The sequence below is a fragment of the Scleropages formosus genome, chromosome 16 (assembly GCF_900964775.1).
Source record: "Scleropages formosus chromosome 16, fSclFor1.1, whole genome shotgun sequence".
Classification (NCBI taxonomy): Eukaryota; Metazoa; Chordata; class Actinopteri; order Osteoglossiformes; family Osteoglossidae; genus Scleropages; species Scleropages formosus.
This window is the reverse complement of record NC_041821.1, coordinates 8,714,209-8,740,176: the sequence shown is the minus strand read 5'-3', so window position 1 is coordinate 8,740,176 and position 25,968 is coordinate 8,714,209. Positions and strand designations below refer to the sequence as shown.

The following is a 25,968-nucleotide window of genomic DNA, read 5'->3' as shown; positions in this document are numbered from 1 at the left end:
TGGTCAGGAATCCAATGGCAGGGCCAGTCTTGAGTCTAGAAACTGTATTAGTTTGGTTGTTGGTTTTCGGGTCCTGTACCGCTGTGTCACCTCACGCCCCCTGAGGAACACTTTGTGCGTCATCAGTACTGACATTGTGCACAGGGCCCCTTAGCTGCCAAAACTGATTTTTGTATGACAATATTAAGCTAACTATGATAAGAGCAGGCAGTAATGCAAGTTTGCATGTTTATCAGTAAAAGCCAGCGGTTGGTGGTCGATACCTCCTGCAGGACGAGATCAGAGTTTTCTTGATTCCAGCAGATGTTTTATTATTCCTTCTGACTGCATGTAGAAGGCAAACAGCATACCAAAGAAGATCCTTTTAGTGTTTCTGTTTCTCTGCACTGCTGTGTCATGCAATAGTAATATACGATGACAATATTATCATACAGAGAATAATACTTTTGAATCTGTCTTCGATGCAATTTATGCCTAAAATGACCTTTATTTGGGCTGTTCTACTTTTTCAGTGAAGTTATTACTGTTTGCAGTAATGAAGGCTTGCAAAGTTGCTGGGTTGTCAGGATGATTTATATGAGCCGATTGCTGGTTTTATATGAAAATTGTGTTTTTCGCTGCGGAAGACTAATCTTCGCATTATACACGATTCCGAGGTCACGAAACTGACACGGATAACTATCCTTTATCGCGGCTTATTCAAAATCATGATGAGCTAACTGTATCTGTCATGATGTACAATAAGTACAGATTTGCATATGAAATATCTGACTTCTACTGAATATTTGGGCACAGATGTCCCCGTTTACTTTAATCAGACCAATACAGTGATGCCATTTTTATTCTGATGAAATAGAGACAGATGTTACTGGGAAAACAGTCCCCAATGGTCCCCAGTATTATGATGTAATTTGACTCATAGGCCTTTATTGTGTTTTAAGTAGTCTAGGCATGAAGCTTAATATACTGTATATACACACAACAGATGCATGGACATTACAGTGAACTCTTGCCTCTGCAAAATGGAGAAGTATACAGTAAAGGTGCACAGTGGTGTGTTTAGTATTTGGTAGACTGAAAACTGGAACAACTAGATTAATCGTGACTTTGACATCTGACAGCAGATTGGATCAAACAGAGAGAATCCAAGGCACTTTAGGAGAAAGGCATCTTCACCTGCTATCTACCTTTTTTATTTAATATTGCTGCTTTCTACACACCGATCATTGCATCCGTATTTTTAGGCAATTGGGTTCTTTCATTCTTCCAGCATCCTCGCTCATCTATAAGTAAGCATCTAGCCCTGGGAAAGGAGCCCGGAGCAGAGCGGACCGATGGGACAGGTGCAACCTGACAGAAATAGAGAGACTGCTTGCTTCTTGTAAGAATTATAAAGAAGGAGGATGATCACCAGCACCTGACCAGCCTCATTCACACCTTAATAAGAGCATGGTATTTCAATGTGCAGAAAGGGGAACCTTGACAGCAGGTCATAAGCAAACCAGGGTGAAGTCCGTGTGTGGCTGAGGTTACGGGCGCAGTCCGAAAGTTGCGTGCACGTTTTTCGCTCTCCAGTGGCCCGGGGAGGTAATGGGACCCTCGGGCGCCACGTGTCAGTCTGATTCATGCCTTCAATTACATCCGGATGAGGCTGTAATAGATTTTTTTATTCCTTACTTATTGTGCCACGTGACAGGTGTAATAATGACACACCGTACTTGACATACGAGGGAACACCCTCTCTCACGATCATTCTCGTTGGACCATGCATACTGTTAAGGTCCCAATTCAGAAGCAGAACACTTTTTCATAGTCAAAGTATCAGGCCTATTTTTTTTGTAATGAACTGAAATTATTTTATGAAATTGACTTTAAAATGAAGGTGATATCCTCATGCATATGAATTATTTGTGTTTTAGTAGCAGATTATTTGAGCACAACATTTTTTTCATTCATATAAGCATTTTCAGGTTTCTTAGTTAAAGGCAGTAGTTTGCCTATGTGAATGTGTCCCCTAGCTGTGTGATAAATAAATTTACATTTGAAAGGAAAGGTGCATAACACTGCGATTGGTAAAGGGTATCATTGTCATTAAAAGTCAAGCTCATTATGTGTGTGTTTCGTGGAATTTCACTTGGGTGGCCATAACTATAACTTGGTCTTCTAGAGAATATGCTGTCATTTTTACAGCAGATTATACACCGTATATGAGAATATGATAATAATCTCAATCTGTCACTGCATTTTCTCTTTCCACATATAGAATAAAATGACTGACACAAAAATGACTTTTATCATATAATCCCTGCTTGTCATCATCACAATAAATGTGGCCATTGCCGAACTTGGGTTTTGTTGTCCTGACCTTTGAGCCAAGTGTGTTTTAACAGTCCTAAAATCATATTAGTAACTGTCGTTATTTATTCAGTTAACGAATAACTACTCAGCTGGGTTCAGCATCGCCTGTTTGTACATTCAGACAGATGTTGGTGTATGTAAAACTGAGCTCTGCTTTTTTACCGTTAGCCCAACTCCACCTATTCAGATGACCTCCGGATGCACACATTCAGGAAATGTTGTTGGGGCGGAGATCCTCACACGTAATTCAAAACTGTACACATTTTATGCTGTATCAGAAGTTGGCACTATTACTTCTTTTTAACATGCCCAGTGTTCATTGCAGGGTTTTCCTCCTTCCAAATAAAAACTATTAAATTATTCATCTTAAGATTCACTGAAAAAAATTATTGTCTGACAAATTAATTAGCACAAGATTAATGTGTGGGAGATTTTTTTAAATGTATTTGCTTAGGCCGTTTTGTTAAACGTTAATGCGAGATTCACACGCAACCAAGATGACATTCTATGATATGTTTTAATCACAATCAGAGTTTGGCTGAAATTACTTTGTATCTGTCCCTTGATTTGTACTAAATTTATTTCTTTTGACATTTCCTAAGAATAACCTTGAAGTATTTATATAAATGTCTCTCTATTTTTAAAGTCTCTTTTGGTACGGCTCTGGATTAATTGCTATTCTAAGAAGACGTTGCGGCGATGACTAGATAGCAGGGTACGTCTCTTCCTCGGCTGTGCCAGTTCCCTGCGTTAATGCCAGCTCTCTGCTGGTGGAGATTGTTCTGTCGGAGCAGACAGAGCACAGCTTCCCAAGCCAAAAGGCCAGGAGCAGTGAGACGGATTTTGGTGACGTCGCACTGCGTTCCTGCTTGCAGCCATATGGAGATCTCTAACATGACTGTCCTCTGAGGATTTGAGGAACAAAGGCAATGACAGGATGCTCTGCAGGTTCTCTGTCTGCCAGAAGTTGAAACATATTAGCTGTCGGTATTAATTATCGTAACGTTGACGGGGCAGCAGATTAGTCTTTTTGATAGTTATTGTTCCCATGAAATCAAAAATCCATTGCGTACACAGGCAATTAGCAAAACATTCTGTATATTTATTTGTTTTGTAATGCTCAGATTTTGTCCAGGGACTGCATACTCCGCTGTGCACTTCATTTTCTTATTTGTAAAATTTTTCCCAAATATAATACTAGCTGTCAGAAATAGCACTGTAAGTCACCTTGGATAAAGATGCCAACTAAACACTACAAACTAATCATTGTATGTCACTGAGGAGAAAACCATCTGCTAAGTATAAAATGTAAATGTAAGTGTACTATTTCAATTTTTTTCAGTTGCGGTAATTTAATGAATACTTGTCATAATGTCAATATTCTTTATCACAGATAAAACTGGAAAGTCCAGGTATTTTAACAACTATTGTGACATATGTTGTCCTTCTCTTTTTATTGCTGCCCCTTCATTTTCAGGAAGTGGAGGTTTGTACATCTAATTCATTATTCATATATAAATATTTATTTTTTTAAATATATATGTGTGTGTGAGTATGTGTGGTCTGTATGATCCCTGTTATTTTTTCCAGTATATATTTGTTTTATCATGCTGCTTTTTCATTACAGGAACCTGGGACTTGGAATCCTGGAAAACCTTTTGATCAAGGTGTGGCTATGATTTATTTTACTATGTTGTTGTTGGAAGCATTTCTGACCAGTTCATGTGGAAATTAAAGTATCCAGTGAAGAGGGGAGATACAGATGTGGTGAGACGGCAAAATCAGTCTTCCTTAAAGTGTGGTAAACGATGCAAGCGAATTTGTATTGTGTGCTATTCTATTTCTGCATACATAAGTTGTTCACTTTCTCATATTTGGAAGCAACTGCATCCGGCCATTTCTGCTTCAGATTCCTGTTACCGAGATAACTGTAAGTCGGATTTAGCTAGATTACATTTCTCAGCGTACATAGAGGTTAAGAAGAAAAACTGAAAATTTCTTTTACAGACTGCTGCGTTATAGAGACAATGTCATAAGTGTTCAATTCATGTTAATGTAGTTTTCCAATTTGATATATTTGTATCAGACACGCTCACATACGCATATATATAGCAACCGTAGATTTAAGAGGCAGCTTTAGGGGATAATCTTCTAAAGTCAGTTCAGATTTTACATAAAGCTCTTTAGGACAAAGGTCATTGTTACTGTAGTGATAGACATCAGTCTTGGGCATGGCAAGTGACAACCTATTTAGCCGAAATGATCTGCTTAGTGTTTCAGTTGGGATCTAATTCTATTAGGGAGGACTGCACTTCCAGGAGCACTAAGTGTCATTAGACTTCAGGAAAGTGTACTCTGTCTTCGTGTTGTGACTTTGGATTTCAGCTGTGTTCTACGGGTTGAGTTCGCTTACACCGGAATGCCTTTATTTGCTCTTCATTGTATTACGTTCTCGATTTAGTTCGCTTCTTGTTTATTGTTCGTATCACGTTTTCTATAGCAAGTTATGAATGTTGTGAAATGTGCATCTTCGCTACTAGACGCGTATAGACAGCAGTCAGCACGTACTCCCTGACACGAGTTGCTGCAGGTAATCCAGTAGTCAGAAGGTGTATGAATCACAAGGGTCGAAACACGCTTAAAATCAGTGCTTTTCACTGCCATAATGACAGAGAGAGGTGGTTAAAGTCCACGTAGTGTATGCATGAGCCTCTCCCTGAATCTGTGCTCTGCGTTGTAGCTCTGGACCCCTCCAAAGACCCGTGCCAGAAGGTGAAGTGCAGTCGCCACAAAGTGTGTGTGGCCCAGGACTACCAAACAGCAAGCTGCATAAGTCAAAGGCGCATGAGGTAACCGACATTCCTGCTTTAGACTGAAGTGCTGTGCTACAACATATATGCTAGTGTGAATTTAATGAGGCTGACACACTTTTTCTTTAAGCAGCATTTGTACATTTGACTGCATACGCTTGTGCAGAATTTAGCACGCAAACGGGGTGTGAGCATAGAAATGCTGACATGTTGTGACATTACAGCAAACTGAAGCATCTGATGCGGGAGCGTAATTATTTGGAGGATGTTACTTACAGAAGGCAAAATATATCCGTTCAGTTTTTTTTCATTAAAGGCAAATTAAAAGTGCTGCATTCATGGCTGTCTGTGAGGCTTTTGTTTGTCTTGCCAGGGTATCTTTTCCAATGACAAAGACCTCAAGGTTAATTTGCTTTTGCATTTGCTTTTGGCCGCTTTAATCGCATCCCTCGCTGTAAATCGGGACACGGAGATCGAGATCTTAGTAAAAGTTATGTAATTTACCATTTCTTCGGTGCATAGACAAGCTGCTTATTGCCTATCTTCATGAAGGCTTCAACTGCTCTGAAAGCAGCCTGAGTACCTATGAAATAGTTATGTGCCGGTTCATAGACTTCCACCTGGCAAATCACTGGAAGGAAAGCAAGTGAAATAAATCCATGTTCCTGCTAGTTGCCATGGAATTCCGCAGGGATGCATTCTACAGTGAAAAAAGACCAGTGTTCCCGTCACATGGTAGATCTAAAATACGTAGGCAGTGTATTTGGGGATGTGTTACTGTGCAGCGCTCTTTTTTTTTGACATTTAGATAGATAGATAGATAGATAGATAGATAGATAGATAGATAGATAGATAAGCATTATTGATCCTGCTAGAATTGCAGTATAAAAGAGTACATAGATGATGTGGTGAACGAATACATGGCGGAGTCGGTAGAAAAGACTGGCTACCGTGTCATGCTGCTGAGGTTTCAAGGAATGTAATGGTATAACAGCTCATAACAGCTCATCGTTACCACTTACTGAACTATCGACTGTCCACATAAGAAGTACTGACAGCTCAGTACCAGTCGGCAATAACAGTTCAGGTGCAGGCTACACTTCCAGTTACGATTTCTCCTGTTTTCGTAAATCCTCAAACAAAAATAAGCCTCTTTCGTACAAGGCTACTTCGGAAAAACGGTGTTTATAAGAGCCGATGTTCTTGCTACGTGCCGTTTTAAAACGAAACTGCTGTTTGAATGGCGAAAGTCGCGAAGGCTGCGCCGGCGCATACTGGCGTACCTCTGTCCTCCCCTTCAGAATTCTACTTACAATGAGTGTTTAGCCCAATTACGACAGTGCTGGCAGCGGCGGACTGGACGTCGCTCTTTGCCAAATATATGAATGAATCGAGTTGTGTGTCTGAAGGCCTAAGCAGCGAGTACGCGGCGCTGGCGAGCACGGCGAGGAAATCTGCCAGAGGACCAGACATCATTATGATGGGATTGGCCTAATGTTTCTTTGGATGGACAGTTTGTAGAAATTACCCCTGTTTAACTTACCGAAACAGCTACGGAAACTGAACTGGCAGGAACAAAGAGGCGAATAAGGGATGGCCTAATTTTTTTTGACATTTTTACAGAATTACTTTCAGTAACAGCTATTGTTGCCATTTAGATGTAAATAGGTCTTCGTATGAATATATGAACACAAAAAAAATGTAGTTCGGAATTAAGCCTTCCCGTAGATCTAACGGAAATATTGTTTGAAAGAAACCCGTATTACGTTGCATCAGATGAGCATTAGCCTGCTGTCTAATCAGCTTTGCTTATTCGTGCCTGTGAAGTGCCACAAGACGTACAAATTGTTTCTATAGCAAGAAGCTGCATACCACTAGCTTCTGGCTTCCGTTTGTTAACATTCATGCTGTTTTGATTATTTTTGCGCTCTGTTTATAACTTCATCGTGTTTAATAGCTTATGCCGGTACCAGAGCCTTGATGCTTTGGTCCTTGAAGGATTTCGCAGCTTGCCGCTTTGAAAAGGTAGCTGTTGTGCTTGTCAGTCACCATTAAGGACATGGGAAATGACAGGAAGCGGGAGGGATACGGAGCCGGGGTGCTTATTGTACAAGTCACTGCCTCGAGCCATATGAACCAATATTGTTATACTTGAACTTATATTTACGTTTGTTTATTTATTTAGCAGACGCTTTTCTCCAAAGCGACTTCCAGTGAACTCCATGTAGTTATCAGCCCACACACCTTATTCCCTGCGGTGACTTACACTGCTAGATACACTACTTACAGTGGGTCGCTCATCCATACATCAGTGGAACAAACTCTCTCTCTGTCACTCACACTATGGGGAAACCTGAACAGCATGTCTTTGGACTGTGGGAGGAACCAGAGCACCCAAAGACTTACACTGCTAGATACACTACTTACAATGGGTCAGTCATCCATACATCAGTGGAACACACTCTTTCTGTGTCACTCACACACTATGGGGAAACCTGAACAGCATGTCTTTGGAGTGTGGGAGGAAACCAGAGCACCCCAAGGAGATCCACGCAGACACGGGGAGAACATGCAAACTCCACACAGGGATCGAACTCGCGCCATGCAGGGGCGGCATGATGGCACAGCGAGTAGCGCTGGTGAACTTAAAAAAAACACACGCAAGTATTTAATATCATTAAGAATTATTTCAATGGGACAACGTATCCAGAGACTATAGGTGAAGGAACCTGGGAAAAATATGTGTTAAACATGTAGAAAAAGGTTTCGGAACAAAAAACTAGTTTCTGCTCTGATGTTTTTCAGTGCACCAGCAGTGGAGGTGAAGCCCTGTGTAAAGCAGGCGCTTACAGGAGGAAAAAGACTGGCACTGAACTGATGGAAAGAGAAAGACAAAGACTGACTCTAACAAGAGAATAAGAAATAACAGTTTTTCCTGCTCAACAGCCTTTGGAGCAAGTTTAGCAGACAAGCGTTATCAAACACAGAGCAGAAAGGGGTCTTTGTTCTAGGTGTTTCCAAAGAGACATCTCTCCCTTGGAGTTTGGACTTTTCTCCACACACTTTGGAGTACTAACTACCTGCTGCGGCTTACAAACAGCTCTTTCCTTGCACCGTTACAGTTCACTCTAAAAATAACTCTGGATCCAGGCTTGTAATTGGCGTAGACCATTTACTTGCATAACACACTGCTCTTTGACTTTGCTGTTAAGGCAGAACGTCCTCAACACATCCTTTATAATGTTAGTTTCCTGCCAGGGCCACCCTGTTAAATTCACGTGGCAGATATAAGACGCTCCGCCGCAAACTAGATGCATTTAGGCGAAGGAAGCGGTTAACGCTGGACACGGGATTCAGGAGGACGTGAGTGTAGCGCTCGGTCAGGAAACAGCTGCTGGCCCTGAAAGAGATTATCCCAGGTAATCTGCCTAAGTCAGGCTAAAAAAATAATAATAATAATGCAATCTGTGAAGTTAAAGCCATCGCCAACCCTATGAACAGCTTCCGGTCAAAAACCAGTGTTCATTTTTGTTTTGAAAACGCTTTAAAATTAACTTTAAAGATGAATATCAAGTTGTAAATTATCACTCAGGTTGATTAATTTTCCAGGATTAAGTATAAAATTATCTATGTAAAATATCATGCTTCTTCTTCTTCTTATTATTATTATTATTATTATTATTATTATTATTACAGTATTATTATTATTCTGGCAGCGTGGTGGTGCAGCAGGTAGCACTAGTGTGGGTTTGTTTTAAGTCAGTGAGTGAGTGAATTTTACTTTTCCCAGCTTTTTATACTAGTAATACTGGTAATAATAGTGATGTACTATACATCTGAAATCCACGTTTCTTTGTCGCTTGAAAAACCCCTTTCAGAATAACAATTCAGCAGAACCTTCTGGATTTGCTGAGTTGCATAACTTCATAGGACAAGCCACTTTTAGTGAGTCCCAGGAGTCATTTTAGACCATTTTCTTCCCTCCCCGCTGTAGAGATGATCCAGTTCTCACTCACCAATTGCGCTGGCACAGGATGTGGGTAAAGAAGCACTGAATGGGTGTTTTCTTTATCTGAAGACCTCCAGCAGAGATTTCGAATGGACCCATATGATGACCACTGCTGCAATAGACCTTTTTTTAATGGTGTTTATTATAAGATGTAAAATTAGAAAAGTGGTAAATAATAAAAAAATCATACTCTTTCACAAGAATACATACATACATGCATACATCTATATATATATATATATATATATATATATATATATATATATATATATATAAATAATGGAATGAAAAATGTCAGTAGTCACTGTAAATGGCCCTTCATACTTCAGAGTCTATTCTGTATCTTCCGGAATTATCTGTGGTTTCTGTCAATCTGTTGAATGCTTGAGTGGGGTCAAGTACCTTGAAAATCTTTTTATATCTTGGAAAGGATATTCATGTAGGCCTCAGATCAGAGACACATGCAGAATACTAATGACCAAAAGTGAAATGGGGAAATATCCTGTAGCATTTTACCCTTTCATATGCAAAATCAAATCAAGTCAGTAATTTCTGACATAATTACATGTTAATATTGGTTTATTTGAAGTCGGGCGTGTGTATAACTAAAGTCCACAGTTTTAAGTATTATATTATTCATATTTCAGTGCTATATTATTTATATTTTGCTATTAATTTCCATTCAGTTTCTCTTAAGATATTCATATTGTCAGTAAAATGTCCGTGGTTAATAAAGCTAGCAGGCAGTCCTGGAGAGGAATTCCCTCCTGATTTATGCCTGGATACTCAGCAATATTTTTGATAGTGGAATCCAAAATATCAACATAAATGAAGATGCATGTAGGCACGTGCACATATAGAGCAGGTGACAGACCGAGACAAAGAGCTCCACTTGTCGGTGTGATTTCACATCAGTCTTTGTTCTCTCTCTCTCTCTTTCCTCCTTTTGTCCTTGTTGAAGTTTTAAGGACATGGGTCTTCCTCAGAACCCCATGTTTTCAAAGTGCACGCAGTGTCCGGTTGTGCACCCAGCCCCTGTCTGCGGAACTGACGGACATAGCTATTCCACTAAGGTGAGTCTGAGCTTCAAAACTCACACTGAACACACAGCGCATAACAGCCACATGATACATTCTGACATTTCATTATACCTTTACGTGTGCTCCTTTAATAAACATGCTATTGTGTGTGTGTGTGGTTTTTTTTTTTTCCCCCGCCAAAAATAACTGAATTTATATAAGCAGTTGAGATGACATTTTGGAAAGTCATATATCAGTTTAAGCCACTATGCTTTGTTAAGATTTGTAGAGGGAAAGTGAAAAATCTCATCATCTGCATCATCACCATCATCATCATAATCATCATAATCGTCATCAGTAACAGCAGCAGCAGAATCGAAATCAGCATCAGCACCACTATTGATTCTGATAGAAATAATGAGAGACAATTTAGCTGTGGACTGAGTAGGTTTGTTGATTTAAGAGGTCATCTACAGTCATCTTTTGCCAATTCAGAACCGGAATGCTATGGTAAGAACAGCATATCTCATGGGACAGGCTGCACTGCTCTAATATTCAGTGTGAGTAATGGTTGGATGGATCAGACTCTGAATAAAGCCTGGAGAACTGCCTGTCATTTGCTTCAAGATGCTCATTCTTCTCTTTTCCTCATATGAAAAAAGTTTAGAAGCAAAGACCTCAAAATGGACTTTTCGTGTAAACCGTGGTTCCGAACAGAAGTTAAGCGAATGAATGAATGTTGTGACTTGGACACACAGACGCTGTATTCTTATTTTTTTTTGTTCAGTGGTAGTAACCAGTCGTCTTTGTGTCTTTATAGGGTGTTGCTATTAAGTTTCCGTAAATGTCCGGGATAAAAACGTTGTATTGTAAAGGAAATGTTACCGTTCTTTTAATTTAAATGAGAAAGGTATAATTTTTCCGTTCAGGTCTAGCTTTTGACAAGGGAACACTTTTATTTTCTCTGTGGTATATGGTTTTAAATTGATGAATTAGATACCCCCCTGTCTTGTGGAGATATGTTTACATTTGTTTATTTGGGTTGTCACACGGGACACATTCTGTGGCCGTTGTTACATTTTTAATTATCATTCTTTAAATAGAGGGGGAGCGCAGTAGTGCAGTGGGTTGGACCGGGTCCTGCTCTCCGGTGGGTCTGGGGTTCGAGTCCCGCTTGGGGTGCCTTGCGATGGACTGGCCTCCCATCCTGGGTGCGTCCCCTCCCCCTCGGCCTTACGCCCTATTTTGCCAGGTTAGGCTCTGGCTCCCCGCCACCCCAAATGGGACAAGCGGTTCAGAAAATGTGTGTGTGTCTTTAAATATATAATCACATATGCAGTGGATATGAACTACCTGAATGCTATGCTAAAATTGGTGAGTAGTTTTTTTTGTTTTGAAACTTCAGTGTTGTTTTTGGGCAGCAGGTGGCAGAGTGGTGAGGGCTGCCGCTATGCAATCTGACGGATTCTGGTTCCAATCGTTCTCCTGCTCTTGATCCCTCGATTAAAGTACTAACCCTGAATCGATACAGTAAGAATACCATGCTGTATAAACGGGTAAATCATTGTAAAGTTGATTATCTAAAACTGTAAGTCACTTTGGACAAAGGTGACAGCTAAATAAAAGTTAATAATAGTAATAATAATAATAATAATAATAATAATAATAATGTGTTTGTCTTTTAGTGCAAGTTGGATTATCAGGCCTGCATTTCAGGCAAACAGATCTCGGTGAAGTGTTCCGGACAGTGTCCCTGCGCTCCAGGCAAGTCGTGGGCCAGGGCGGAGAAGAGAGGTAAGCGGCGTGCAACGGCCTGCGCTCCGAGGCGGTCGTGGGAGTCGCACTCTGCAGCTGAACCTGCAGCTTTAACAATGAGGGTAAACAGTCCAAGCTGACTGCACTGCTTCCGCGCATATCGCCAAGCCTGCAGCGCTTCGCCGTGGAGAAGCTTTGCCTTTTGAATTACCGGCCTAGTTCCCGAGGAGGTTACTCTATACACCGCATTCACCTCATATTACAGCATTTAATAAGACCTCCTGCTGGGATAATGACGCTGGAGACTGGTTCCTACTGGTTTTTCTTTGCCTAGTTAAGGCTCTGCGTTTTACCCGGCACCAAGGGGCTAGAAGCGGTTCGAATTCCTTGTGTGTGATATCCCAGCTTCTGTCAGGCATCATTAACTGGTTTTAAAGTTGACGAAGGCCAGCCGTCAGTTTTGCGGGAGGAAAGCGTAAGTCTTGCGTTCGTGCTACGCCTGTAGGTAGAGTGTGTTCGTGGAAAATATTTACCTCGTTAACTTGGAATAATTCAGTGACTCGCAGCAACTATTCATAAAATATGTACAGCACGTTACGTACAATGCTTCGTTGCAAATCGGGGGGGGAAAAAAAGCGTTGAAAACTTTTTTATAAAAAGACCCAGGGCCATCTTTTCAAAATCGAAGCGGCGCTGAAGGACAGAGAGTCGAGTCAAAACATATTACAGGATCTTGAAAAACTGGATAAAATCATTGGGTGCTGCTGACTTCTTTCTTTCTTCCTTCCTTCGATCGGTTACTTTTACAAAAAAAGATGGCAGAAACTCAACGGAGCGTTTTGAAGTAGAGTCCGAAGGGACGGGCAGAAGAACCTGCACATCCTGAGGTCATGGTTCTGTACCAAGGAAAAAAAAAATGGATTGCTCTCTACAGGTGAAGGAGGAGAAGCGGATCGATACCACTCCTGCCGGATTGCGGTGCGCTCTTGTGAAACGCTGCAGTAGGCGTCCGCAGGATCGTCCGTGCCCATGAACTCAAGGGTAATGACTTAACGGCCAAAATCTTGACGCTGCACTGCTGGTGGAGATGTTGGGAATTGGGTCTGGGGAGAGGAGGTTTGACGTGGATCAACAGGTCTTCTGCTTCCCAAAGGCCAACCGCAGGAGGCTTCGGATGGATCTGAACGAGGCTCAGCTTTGTGGGCGGAAGAGCTTGAGGTTGTCCCACGATGAACAATAGGAAAATATCTCCTGCTTGACCTGGGAGTGTGAGGAAACCCACCAGGACTACAGTAATCATATTCTGAGGACATGGTGAACCGGAGCCACTCTGATCTCTCATACTGCCTTCACTGACCATAGTGGGTCACGGGCAGAAGGATGGGCTCAATTTTTATCTCACCGAAAACCCGCTTGCAGCTGAAAACCAGCTTTTATTGATTTATGCTTCAGGATTCATTTTACTCAATATATTATTTTAAGTCTGACAATGCAGATATCTTGCGCTGTCCCATGGTAAAATAGAGTGGACTCAAGTGAATTCGTTCTGTTCATCATGCAGTTTCTTGAAATGGACGTGGACGATGCAGCTACTCTGAGTGGATCGAGTGAACTTCAAGGTTTCGGAAGTCCGATTGTGAGCGTTCCCTGGTGGCTCAGATAGTAGAGGTGTTCATTTTGGATACAAGATGGGATCCGGGATGTTAAAATAGAGATTTTAAAAGACAGAGGCTCGAGTTCTGTTTCTCACAGTTTTGTGGATGTGAGTTCTACAGCAGAGTACATAATTTTCATTGTTTTTTCTCGTCAGTCAAGGAGTAATCAGCTCGATTCCGCATCAGCACCTCCTACAGGCCTCTTGGGTTCCTGCAGGTTGTGAAGGTACCAACAATGAGACATGCATAAGGCCCCTTGTGACTAAAAATCTCTCAAAATGTTTCTTTCAATACAGGTGTGTTTTTGGGCGTTCAAGAAAGCATTTTTAGGTTTTTATGTCAAGTTAGTAAATTTTGCTTTGATTTCGGAAACATTTCCGTAAATATAGTGTTGTTACGTGCCGTTTTTTTTTTTTTTTTTTGCACAATAGTCCAGCATGGTCGCAGAACCATGGGTCACACGGCCGATTTTTTTAATCACCTGCAGCTGTGAGAAAACGTTGTGCCTGCAGTTTGTGAGAAGCATCACATCACATTGTGCTATTCTGATGTGGTCCTCGGGGTCAGTCAAGCAATTTGTCATATCTGGCAAATGCCACGTTAATGAGTCATCACTGAAGTCACTGCGGTTCAGTGAGTATCGTCTCATATTTGTCGGAAGCGTGCTGCACTCGCAGCCTCTCCCCAATATGTTCTGCGCTGCGTCACAGTTTTCGCTCATGCTGGCGAAGGAGTGAAAACGGACCTGCGCTTACAGATCGACGCTTGTGTGTTACTTCTTATTACAAGAGAGACATTGTCTTTAACTTTATCGGCCATTTGTTCCGCTTTATACACAAGGAAACCACACTAATAAGCATGACTAAGGATGAAGTATTTATGTTTGCTAAAGCACTATTGTTATTCACAAAATGGACATACAGTACATATGCAGACAAGATGAATAACAATAAAAAACATATTGCATAGTCTGTTCATCAGTCTCAAAAGATACAATTTAATAGATTTAAAACTGATGTTCCCCAAGCAATATAGTCATAAGACCAGTGTTTTTAATCTTATTAATCTTGTATGAAATGGTGTTTTTTGAAGAACTAAATACACTGCAGAGCTAAAGTTTAGAGAGGGCTTAGTAGTAAGTAAACATTTGAAGCAGTTTTTTACTTTATATGTTATTATTATTATTGTACACTTTTCTCCAGTTTTACAGAAACAGTAATTCCCCCAATACTTTATCCCCCCCCCTTTCTGGGAACACCTTTATTCTCCAACCTCCCCACCCCAGCAACAAGAATTGTTCAACATGTCTTTTTTGGCTGATCGAAACGGTAATTGTATGAGTATTTAGCTCAGCAGCTGAAGGCACAAGCCAGTCCTCGGGTGAGCGCTTGTTCATTTGCAGGAGACTCCTAGATATTTTGTAAGGGGAGCAAGTTATTAAGGATGTCTCCAAAATTTTGGCCTGCAGTGCATCTCTCAGCCTTTCAGATTTTTTTTTTTATTATTTCATTAGTCAGGTCTGCTTTAGTACTGTAGGTGAAAGTATTTCTTTCTAGTCATTGTGAATAGAAGTCGCACCCCAATGTCATATGAACCTGAGAAAACATTAGATTTGTTGGTTTTCTCTGAATATGTAGAATTGCAATTCCTTCCATTGCGCGGTACATCAGTTTAAAAGAATTTTTGACTTTACACTTGTTAAGCTGTCTTGAATTTTTTTTTGTAACGTGGTCAAAACTAAATGCGCTGATTAGACAATCCTTCATAAATCATTGAATTATATAACCTGTAACCTACAGGATTAGAAATGTGTTACCTTGAATAACCTCCACAAATGGTTTTTTACCAAGTTTTCTGTACATATTTTACTTTTTTCTTGTCGCCTCTCTATGCTTAACTTTGCAATTTGTAAAGTGCGTGTTTTTATCGGACCAAAGCGATGTCAAGTGCGGCTGCTTAATGACCGTGTTCGTGGAGCATCTCGGCTGAGATTTTAATGGACTACAGCAGCCGTTGTATTTTTTTTGTTTGTAAACACAAGTAAGCACAAGCTGCACTGGTTGGATTTTCTCAATCTTTAGTTCTTTTTTTACATTTTTTCATTTCAGATTGAATTCCGCATTCTGGTTATCTATCCACTGCTGCTTCTCATTGTGTTTTATTTCAGAATATGTGTGCGTAGAATCCCATTGCAACCTATTAGCTTTTATATTAATATCAGTGGCTATGAAAGAAAACCAGCAGGGCTTTGGAGGTCAAGAATTAGAGAAAGAGCGTTTCACGCCTGACAGTCTTGACATTAAAACTGGGTCTGTCCGGGTAATTTGTTCTGTCACCCCCAAAAGGTTTAACTACATATACCCTATAGACACTATTTTTACAACACGTGTGAGGTCTCTGGCATCCTTTCACAAAATGTGCGTTCTAAATATGCCTGTCTGCAGCATAAAAATAATACTCATAATGAGAATGTCATTTAAATTGAATAATTTTAAACATTACGATTCATTAATCACAGACAGTTCGGTGAACGGGACATTAATTTCCGTGGTGCTCTGAGGACAGATCCGCGGTCTGTCAGTACGTTGCTCGTCTGTTTGCACTGATTATCTCACCAGGCGAAAAGTGGCCGAATAGAAGGTCCATTTAGTTTTTTGCAGCAATGAAAGGAATACCGGTGCTGTGTCACTAAACGTAGTTCCTGCTTCTCGGGACAATGCAACCGAAGAGTAGGGTCTGAAAGTGCCAACTTTGACACCCCGGACGTGGGTTTACTACCACGAGACTAACCAAAGCAGGTTTTTTTTTAATTTATCTTAGGGATGCAGCAGGTGGGCAGCCTGCTATAGTGGTTAAAGTAGTCTCTTTGCACTTAAAAGGCCTGGGTCTAAAAACATGCTCCCGCTGTGGAACCCTTGATGAAGGTACTTCCCATGAGTAGATCCAGTACAGAATGTCTAGCACGTAAATGGGTAAATAATATAGGTTTCCGCTAAATAATAGCTAATAAAAACAGTGGCGATGCTGCGGTTTTGTTCGTTATATTGAAATGATGCTTTACAGTGGGTCTACGCACACTGACAGCCTGACAGTAAGAACATAAGGAACCTAATAGCATCGTCTTTCATAATACATCCCTTTTGCTTTCATAGTACATCTCTTTCTTTCAGTCTGCAGCGATGCGGAGCTCAAGGAGGTGGTCAGCAGACTTAGAGACTGGTTCAAAGTCCTGCATGAAAACGGGGGCCAGAATAAAAAGCCCAAGATCCAGAGACCAGAGAGAAGCAGTGAGTTGCGCCATACCCTATCTCAGACATCACATTGCACTGCACTCTGTCTTCCACAGCTTCAGCAGAAATTGGCCGTTCTCTTTAAATGGTCCTTCAGATGTGTCTCTTATAAATGTTATTTAACTGAGGTGAAGGAAGCGGCGCATGGAACAGGGTTTGCTTTAATGAATGCATTGTTCTTGTCTCCATGCTATGGTAAAATCCACCTTATCATTATTTTCCTTTCTTTCTTTTTGCAACATCCACATTAGCATCTGCTCTTTTTTCCGTAAATGTTCTTGTTCTGAAGAGAGGAATGCAATTATTCATAGTGAGTGAAGCCAGGCCTTTCAAATTCAGTGTGCTTTTTGAACAAAACAGGGAGAGATAGACCACCTATTGCAATCTGAAGCCAAGGCATTATCTGGATATGAAATGGAAGTGAAAGTCCATTGTTTTACATTTATGCGTTAAACTCTAGAGACGTCAAGATAAGTGATTGCAGCTCTTTCATTTTTGACATTCTCATATGAGAGTTTTTCATAGCTACACAGTCATACAGTTCAGGTTGCGGTCATGCAACTACATGCGTTAAGGTACTGAATACAATTCGCAGGCTTTTATACACGGTAGCATGATGTGTAGAGGGCTACGGATCAAAACTGAAAGTCGAAATGATATTTGTCAGTAGGCTATTTACACAAACAGCTGCAGTAGACATTTTTTTCTTTAATACATTTTGCTGTGACATCCATTAGTGATGAAGACTGACCATAAGATGCTTACGGTCCACATTACAGTTTAATGGTTACTTATTAATTTAATGTTCTGCAGCTACTAGCATGGCGGTAATAAAAGGAAAAATACACCCCACAAAGTTCATGGATTTGTACTAACCTGGTCCAACTAAAAGCAGCATGCTTAGATGTTATGAATTTTACAATGTGTAAGATGCTAATAAACTGTTCAATGAAACATCGTTCTGCATTAAAATGTATTATAGAGCTTCTGTTTTTGATATTTGACAACTTGTCTTTTAGGGTTCGATACAAGCATTTTGCCAATTTGTAAGGACTCCCTGGGTTGGATGTTCAGCAGATTAGACACAAACTACGACCTGCTGCTGGACCAGTCGGAGCTCAGCAGCCTCTATCTGGATAAGAACGAGCACTGCATCAAGTCCTTTTTCACATCCTGCGATACGTACAGTGATGGCCTCATCTCCAACAACGAGTGGTGCTCCTGCTTTCAGAGGCATCAAGGTGAGGACGGCAGAGCTGCTGCATCAGTACATATGACATCTCGAGCTCGGTAAAGAGCATTATTAGCTGGATGGACACCGCTTGGAGGCAATGAGGGCTCTGAACTGACCTGGAGGAATATCACACCCTTCCTGCCTCTGCTTGCCTGTTAGAAGCAGAAACCTTGGTGAAGTTCACTGCTTTACATACAAACATTCATTTAGCTGACAGTTTTCTCCAAAGCGACTTATGACGTAAATTTCTTTATAGTTATTTACCCATTCCTGCAGCCAGGTAATTTTTACCAAACTGTAATGACCTTGCTCAGTGGTAATACAGCCAGAGGTGAGATTTGAACCTGTAACCTTTCAGTCTATAGGCAGCAGCAGCTCCAACCACTACTCTAGCAGCGGCTTCAAAAAAAATTACAAGAAATATAATTGAGGTGTGTCAAATCAGGGCACCTTCCATTTATTTATGTAATTACAGATGCTTGTAGAGCATATTTCACCTTATACCATCCATCCATCCATCCATCCATCACCAGTAACTGCTTGCTCAGTGCAGGGTCACAGTTGTCCAGAGCATATTCTAGAAATTTAGGGCATGAGGCAGGGTACAGTCTGGATGGGATGCCATTCTGTTGTAGGGCAATCTCTCACACACACACACACACACACACACACACACTCCTTCACTCACGTATACACACACTACGGGAAATTCAGTCACCAGTTCAACTGAAACGCACGTCTTTGGACTGTGGGAGAAAAGCTGCACAGACTGAGCCAGATTTGAACCCACGGCTATACCTACAGCACCAGCGCTGGCACCAGTGCTACATGGCGCCCGTTCGAACCAAAAATGTTATATTTTATTTGTGGTTATATTTTGTTGTGGTTAAGCGGTACTTCGTAAGGCATATAGTTTTGGTGCCAGAATTGGGTGTTCTGTCCACAAATAAGGCTTAGCTGATCCTTAGCCAACGTAAAACTGTTACGACCGATCAAGTACAGCTGCCTCATTTTGATTAAATTCACAGTTCCGTGCAGCCGTGGTGCTCTACGGCAAACCACAAAGCAGAGCAGTTAGAGTCTGACTGTTTGCCAACTGTTAATTTGATCCAACCCACTGTTCCCAGAAAATTCAATTGTACACAGTTTTGCATCTCCAGCTTCCGTTTCTTCCACAAGGACAGGTGTGTGGTGTCGTGAAATGTGCTGTTTTTGTCTACTTGCTCAAGTGCGTACAGGAGAGCAGTTTCAAAGGTTCATGTTGGAGGAAATGGTAACTGACAGTAATTGACTACATGTTCTCCCTTCCTTGCCTGGTGGTGTTCGTTGCAGACCCCCCATGCCAATCTGAACTCTCCACTATTAACAGACAGCAACATGGGAAGAAACTGCTGGGTAAGCACTTCGTTAGTGTTTTTCATGCATTTTTATTATTTCCAGGTGTAGTGCTCCTCTTTTGAATAAATGATACCTTCACCAAATCTACTTTTGTAATCTCTTTTCGGTAATAATATTTGAAAATTAGTTTCGGGTTTAGTAGCAATAAAAGGAGATTCAAGTCCACATTAAAAGTGAGTTGTCGTGAAAATGTTCTTATTTAGCTCAGTCCATGTATGCAAGTAACAACTCTTGCATACATGGACTGAGCTAAATAAGAACATTTAAAAAAATATTAATGTGTCTGTTCATCACTTTGGCAAAAATCTCATATATATGTATTAAATCTATCATGCACTATGAACATTCCTCCTCCTGAATTATCATTTGATTCACAGCACAGATTTTTTTTTATTCAAAGCAAATCCAAAAATGAAAGATATTTTTGAACTTATGACAAGCATTGCGGCAGACTTCCATTGCTTCAGGCTACATTACGAAATATTCATTAGACCTATAGTGACAATAATTCTGAGAGAATCAGGGCAGAGTAGAAGACCGTGTCTCCTTTGTTTATTAATCGCTGGCAGATAACGAGACGTGGGCATCGTTAAACGCCACCGGTCGACCCGAGGAGCGCACCTGATGTTGCAACACGTGAGCCCAATTAAAGTGGGCCCGATCTGTGAAATGCCTTTAACACAAGTTGACAGTTCGAGGATTAGGTCTCTGCAGAATGCTGCCCACACAGTTCAGAGGGACTGCATCCAAGAGGAATATAAAGTAGGCTCTACTGCACAAAATTAGACCTCGTTCAAGATGGAGGGCTATGGACATCTCACGTGGAGCCGGGGGGGGGGGGAGGAAAAAAACAAATTGCCGCAGCTACCACCGTTAATTAAATTACAGCACACAAGAGTTTCAGAAGTGCTGCTCTCTTCAGTGTCAGAGATAATTCCATCGTTTTCGTTGCGACTGTTTATCCGCGTTTCAGTTTGGCTTTTTCGGAGGATGTCGCCGCTGCAAATTTGTGCCCTCGCGGAAATCTCTACGGGTCACGTGGCGTGACAGTTACGTTGCATCTGACATGGTTTGTGGACATTTATGGTGATGGCGTGTGGACTAATAAATGTCAGCGCCACTTAGACATGAGCTCTTGGACCTCTTGGCATGAATATTTGTATGCACGAAGCTTTTTTAAGTAATGAGAATGAATTATCAGGCCTGCGCTCCTGATTTTTTACCGCAGTCCTTCGCTGATTGAACATTACCATCTAATTGCTTTATGGGAGGAGGGAAAAAGTTCCATCTGAACTGGAGCGCAGCCCAGCAGGAGCCAGGGCACGGAGCTGCCTCAGCACCTCAATCAAGGGCCACTTGACGGTGGTCATGGCGGGAGGTGCGGAGCGAGGCCGAGCAGGGCTTTCTGCCGGTCCCCTCGTGTTCTACAAGTCCACCGTAGCAATTGTGCTCTTCTTTGCAGCTGTGTACTGCAGTAACGGTGACGCTAAAAGGTAAAAGGTGATGCCAACAGACTCAGTGAACTAATGAGGAGAACTGACTCAGTCCTGGAAGCAAAGCTGGGCTCTCTGTAGGGAACGGTACAGGAAAAGAGTCTAGACAAAGACTCAAGTATCACGGATGGTGAGCCTCACCCTTTGCGCACCTTCAGCAGCAGGGTGGTCCAGTAGCACTGCTACCTGAGGTCATCCCTGCTAGCAGTTCTTAGGCTCTATAATGAGTTCTCTCGCTGTCGTGGTGCCGCTGACCTCATTGTCTGAGTGGGACTCGGCCGTCAGTACTACTCTTTACTTTGTATACTTATTTGCATCCGCTTTTTATTTTTGCACCGCTTATTTATTGCTGTGTTATTGCAGGTTTTTTTGTCACTACTTGTTGTGTGTATGCTGCTGCAGCCCTATGAAATTACATTTGCAATCAGTAAAGTATCTATCTATCTATCTATCTATCTATCCATCTGTTGTTGAGCTGTGGATGCAAGGAGGCAAAAGAGCCACTGAGCAATTTACCGTTGATGCGCTGGGGGTCCTACCTTTGCCTTAGCTCTGCAGAGGGGCCATCCACCAAGAAGCTGGAGCTGGAGCCGGAGTAATGGGGCGAGTAATAGGGCGCTTCAGTGTCAGCGACATGTGGCGCGAAGACCTCCTAGCCGCAGAGATGAGATGTGTTTCTCTGATGCTGTGGGGGGGTGGCGGTGTGGAGGGGAGTGTGGGCACACACCAGACATTTGTGTCTCTCTTTGGAATCCACTTGCCCTTCGTTGCGTAAAGCAGAGTGGACTAGTAAAACAGGGTAGTATACCCTCCCTAAAAGATGTGGGCGAGAGGAGACACTGAAAAGAAAGTCTCGCACCCCTGGGCAGTATCCCACAATAGATTATGTGTCACCTTTCCTTCTTCTGTTGCTTTGAATAGCCCCTGAAGCCAATGAGAGGAGGCTTGAATCACAGCAGCACCTGCAGCGTTTACTCGTTTTAAAATAACAGTATCGTTTCATTTATATTTTGGGAATATTCTGTCCGAGTCGACGCAGCTGTGACGGCACAATGTCTAAATGTTGCTTTAATTTCTCCATAACGCTATTTGCCGTGTGCTGTTTCAGGGGTGTATATTCCTTCATGTGATGAAGATGGGTATTTTAAGCCCCACCAGTGCCACGGGAGCAGCGGTCAGTGCTGGTGTGTCGATAGGTATGGTAATGAAGTGGCGGGAACAAGAACGCATGGAGTCCCCGACTGCGGTACGTCAACCGTACGGTCGATCTGGGGTCTTCTTTACGTTGCTGCATAATTTGAATAGTTTCGGTCTCACTCTTGGTCTACTCAGTGTTCCATCTTTCTCAATAGTAATCATGCCCCGGGATAACATTTGGGCAAATAAAAAAAAAATAAAAAAATAAGTGACCTATTGCTGTGACTATATAAGAAGCACACTATTTCGGACTGTTATTCTTTAGTAGTGGTGGCGTAGTGTGATGTACTGCAGGTGTGCGTGTGTGTATAAATATTTATGTGTCGTAAGAATAAAAATGCTTTTAGTACACTGCCCAGTTGCTGCTGAGTAAACAAATATAAACCCCAAGTGTTTGACTGCTATCACATTAATTTTCATTAGAATTTTTTGCAGGCATTGAACTGGAGTCTTCTGGGGACTTCGGAAGCGGGGACTTACGTAACCTCTCGGACGACGAAGACGACAAAGGTCACGTTCCGAATGACGAAGACGACATGGTCGACGACGACGAGGACGAGGACGATGACGAAGTAGATGATGACGGATATGTTTCATAGTTGTGAAAAAAATCGACAAAAAATTTTTATTTTTGGTCAAATTGCACGTTTTTAGGTGATGTCCCCAACCTGTTCCTTACCTGACTTATAGAAGGGTTTTATCAGAATGTGTACACTTTGTACAAATTCATACAAAATAATCATGGCAGATAGATTTTTTGCTGTTGCTTGCTTTCTTTGAAAGCAAGAATCTTATGCCTACTTGTCCTTTCGTGGCACGTTTATCAGTCTGGAGGTAAATTTCAAACTGTGACGGCTGGACTAGAATCCACAGATTTCTTTTTCTTTGTTTTGATGATGCCCAGCTGCCAAGCAGAGAGTGGTTAGTATTGATACACGACTGGAGACGGCAGATGTTGCTGTTTTCCTTTTTTTTTCTTTTTTTTTTTTAATAATCGTGGCTGTGTCGCTCATTCACAGGTGGATAAATATGAAGACTGCACTTTTTGCTTGTTTGCATACTGCTACATTTCCGGCGAGACCGCGTGCATGACTGCAATGTAAATATACAATATGAAGCAAGTACACATGCACTAAAATAATAATCAATATTTTATGTCAAACTTTGTCTCACAGTTTAGCCATCAGAATGAAAAGTAATTCCTTCCCTGCAACAAAACAAAGGCTGCCAACATGCCAAGAATATTTTTAAAATGGTTACATTCATGATATATTAAAAATAAGTGAATTGTGAAAGAAGTACAGAATAATCCAGAATGATCTATTTTTCTATTATATTGTTTCAAAAGAAATCTGCTGAAAAGACCTCATACCACTACTCTTTTGACTCGCCATTGAAATTAATATTTTTACAGTATCAGTAAAAGTATATTGAAATGTGACTTCATCATAGTAACTTTGATTATGTTTTTTCAGCAGGAAGATGAAATTCACTTCAAAGTGTTGAATGTCAAAGTGAAAGAGAATGGGGGGTGGTATCATTTGCCCACCACTATTTCTGTATGCTAGGTTCATCGAGTTATTGTATGCTGTCCAGTCAGTAGTTATAATACTTAATGAACTCAAACTCTTGCAATTCTGTCTGTCTGTTTGCTTCTACTGGGCTCAGAGCTGTTTTTATCCTAGCTAATCAAGGTTAACATGTGTTTCCTCTTTACATGCCATTTTGCTATAAATGTGCACCAATATAGCACATATTGCTGTCCAGTATTGTTGTTTATGGCTTTTCTTTGAATAGTTTTAAGCGTCATACACCAGTAATTGTAGCCAAGTCAGTAAATAAACAGCAATGACAGGGACGATTTGTCCGATTCAGTTGTTTCGGCAGCAAAATTGTTAAGATGAGAGCAGAACATTGAGAAGGCCGTGTAATTTTTTTTTTTTTTGTTTGTTTTATAAATTACAGCATTTCTGTTTTATATGCGCCTTTGAAAAATGTAAAACAAATGCAAAGAAAATGGTGATGCTGTCACGCATATCTTATTAAATGCAAGGTCTAATCCTTTTTATAGCTGTATTAAATTTCCCACCTCACTGTATTTAAATGAATATGATTATTGTCAATTGCTTTAGATGCATTGTATTTGGAGCAATCACTCAGCTGGAACACGTGTGATAACACAGCAACTAGAGCAAAAGCAGATAAACCTGAGGGCTGTTCCCCGCACCCTAGCGTCGGGAAAAGGACGAGTTGAGACTTGCAGACAGAGCGGGTGAACAGGTTCATATAAAGCTGGCGGTTTTCATAGGTAGTGGCATCGTAGGCCTCAAGTGCAGTCAAGCCATATGTTGCTGTTAAGCAGGAACAATGACATTTAGTGTGTTGGCCAGGCGCAACTGTCCTCGTATCCTGTCATACCTGTGCTGTTTCCTTTTCTCACTGAATTACAGTTTTGTACTTTAAAAAGAATAAAATGTGTTCGTGGCATAGGAGACGTACCAAGGTCTGCCAGATTTACCGATCTTCGTTTAAAATATGTAATGAATTTCGATTCACATTGAAGTAAATTGTATGAAAGGAAAAATCAGCTTAAGAAAGTAATACTTAAGGATAAATGTTTTTGAATTAGGTTGTGCAAACAGCAACGTTGGCTTTCTTAAAATGCTTTTATTCCGCAGCACGCGTCATGATAAAAATGATCAGGAAAAAAAAAACCAATACTGCTCTACTAAATTTAAATATACATGACTTTATTTGCATACGTTTTGAAATACTGTATATCAGACCTACTTATACACTCGTTTTGTACGTTTGTAGACTAACAATATGAGTTTACCTCCTGTTTGTTCATTCTTAGAGGCTATAATGTGCCTTTCGATTATTGTGATAGATAAAGATATAGAAGGTTAAGCATGCATAAAAGGCTAGAATTTAGCGAAAAAATATAGAGATTAGAGAAGCACACAGTCCTTTGTTAAAGGGATTGAGATATTTACTGCTGCTGGATAAAGACGTTTCCTTCTGTTTATAAAAGTTTATAAAGTATGTCAAACATTAATTAGGTAGCATAATGATGGCTATGCTTCCATGCAGTACTTTCATTTTCTTGTTTTTTTATTGTAACAAAACATACTATAGAACAAAGTGAATAAAACAACTGCAATGACATGAGATTCTAACTTCTCTGTTAATTCTGTATCCGTACAAAAAACAATAGAAAACCTTAATCTAATGTTAATTTGAGTATAAATGTTGTTTTAGAGATAAAATGCATTTTTACAGTGTATGTATGATTTGCCGAAATAAAAATTCTATTGGCCAAATGCTCAGAGTTTTTTTTTTATTTCTCCAAGTACACAGGCATACCAAGTTTATTTTTGTAAGTTAGATTTTTTTGTACCAACTTTGAAAAAATCTGCTTGGTCTCATAATGAAATTGTAAACAATTTGTTGTATGAGCGTTAGATATGTACGATTCTTTATTTTTGCTACACTGCTCGATGTTTGGCAGTTAAATCTGTAGCCAAAAACTGCAGCAGACTCTAACTGATTTCACTATTTTGTCATAATACGTGACTTACATATTCATTTTAACTTTACAGAGGTTTTTACAGGAGCTGCACTGTGCTAAAAATAAATACCCTTATTAATTCTTCAAGGCATTGCTATACAAACTAGTGTATTTACTTGTATATTAATTAAAATGCATGTATTCCTTTATTCATTTCAATATACTACACACACACACAC

The 25,968-nt window shown here is 40.7% G+C and overlaps 1 protein-coding gene across 2 annotated transcripts in view; it reads left to right on the top strand.

Annotated features, from left to right (window-relative positions):
* Window positions 1–25,541, top strand: part of spock3 (SPARC (osteonectin), cwcv and kazal like domains proteoglycan 3) — a 36,187-nt gene extending 10,646 nt beyond the window's left edge. For both annotated transcript variants that reach the window (XM_029259067.1, XM_029259066.1), the window contains exons 3-12: window positions 3,836–3,844; window positions 3,986–4,025; window positions 5,099–5,207; window positions 10,139–10,250; window positions 11,882–11,990; window positions 16,777–16,893; window positions 17,916–18,137; window positions 19,463–19,525; window positions 22,130–22,267; window positions 22,654–25,541. In XM_029259067.1, coding sequence (XP_029114900.1) covers window positions 3,836–3,844; window positions 3,986–4,025; window positions 5,099–5,207; window positions 10,139–10,250; window positions 11,882–11,990; window positions 16,777–16,893; window positions 17,916–18,137; window positions 19,463–19,525; window positions 22,130–22,267; window positions 22,654–22,817 — 1,083 coding nt within the window. In that variant the 3' untranslated portion in view covers window positions 22,818–25,541. The remainder of the gene's footprint in view (window positions 1–3,835; window positions 3,845–3,985; window positions 4,026–5,098; window positions 5,208–10,138; window positions 10,251–11,881; window positions 11,991–16,776; window positions 16,894–17,915; window positions 18,138–19,462; window positions 19,526–22,129; window positions 22,268–22,653) is intronic.
* The last annotated feature ends 427 nt before the right edge of the window (window positions 25,542–25,968 follow it).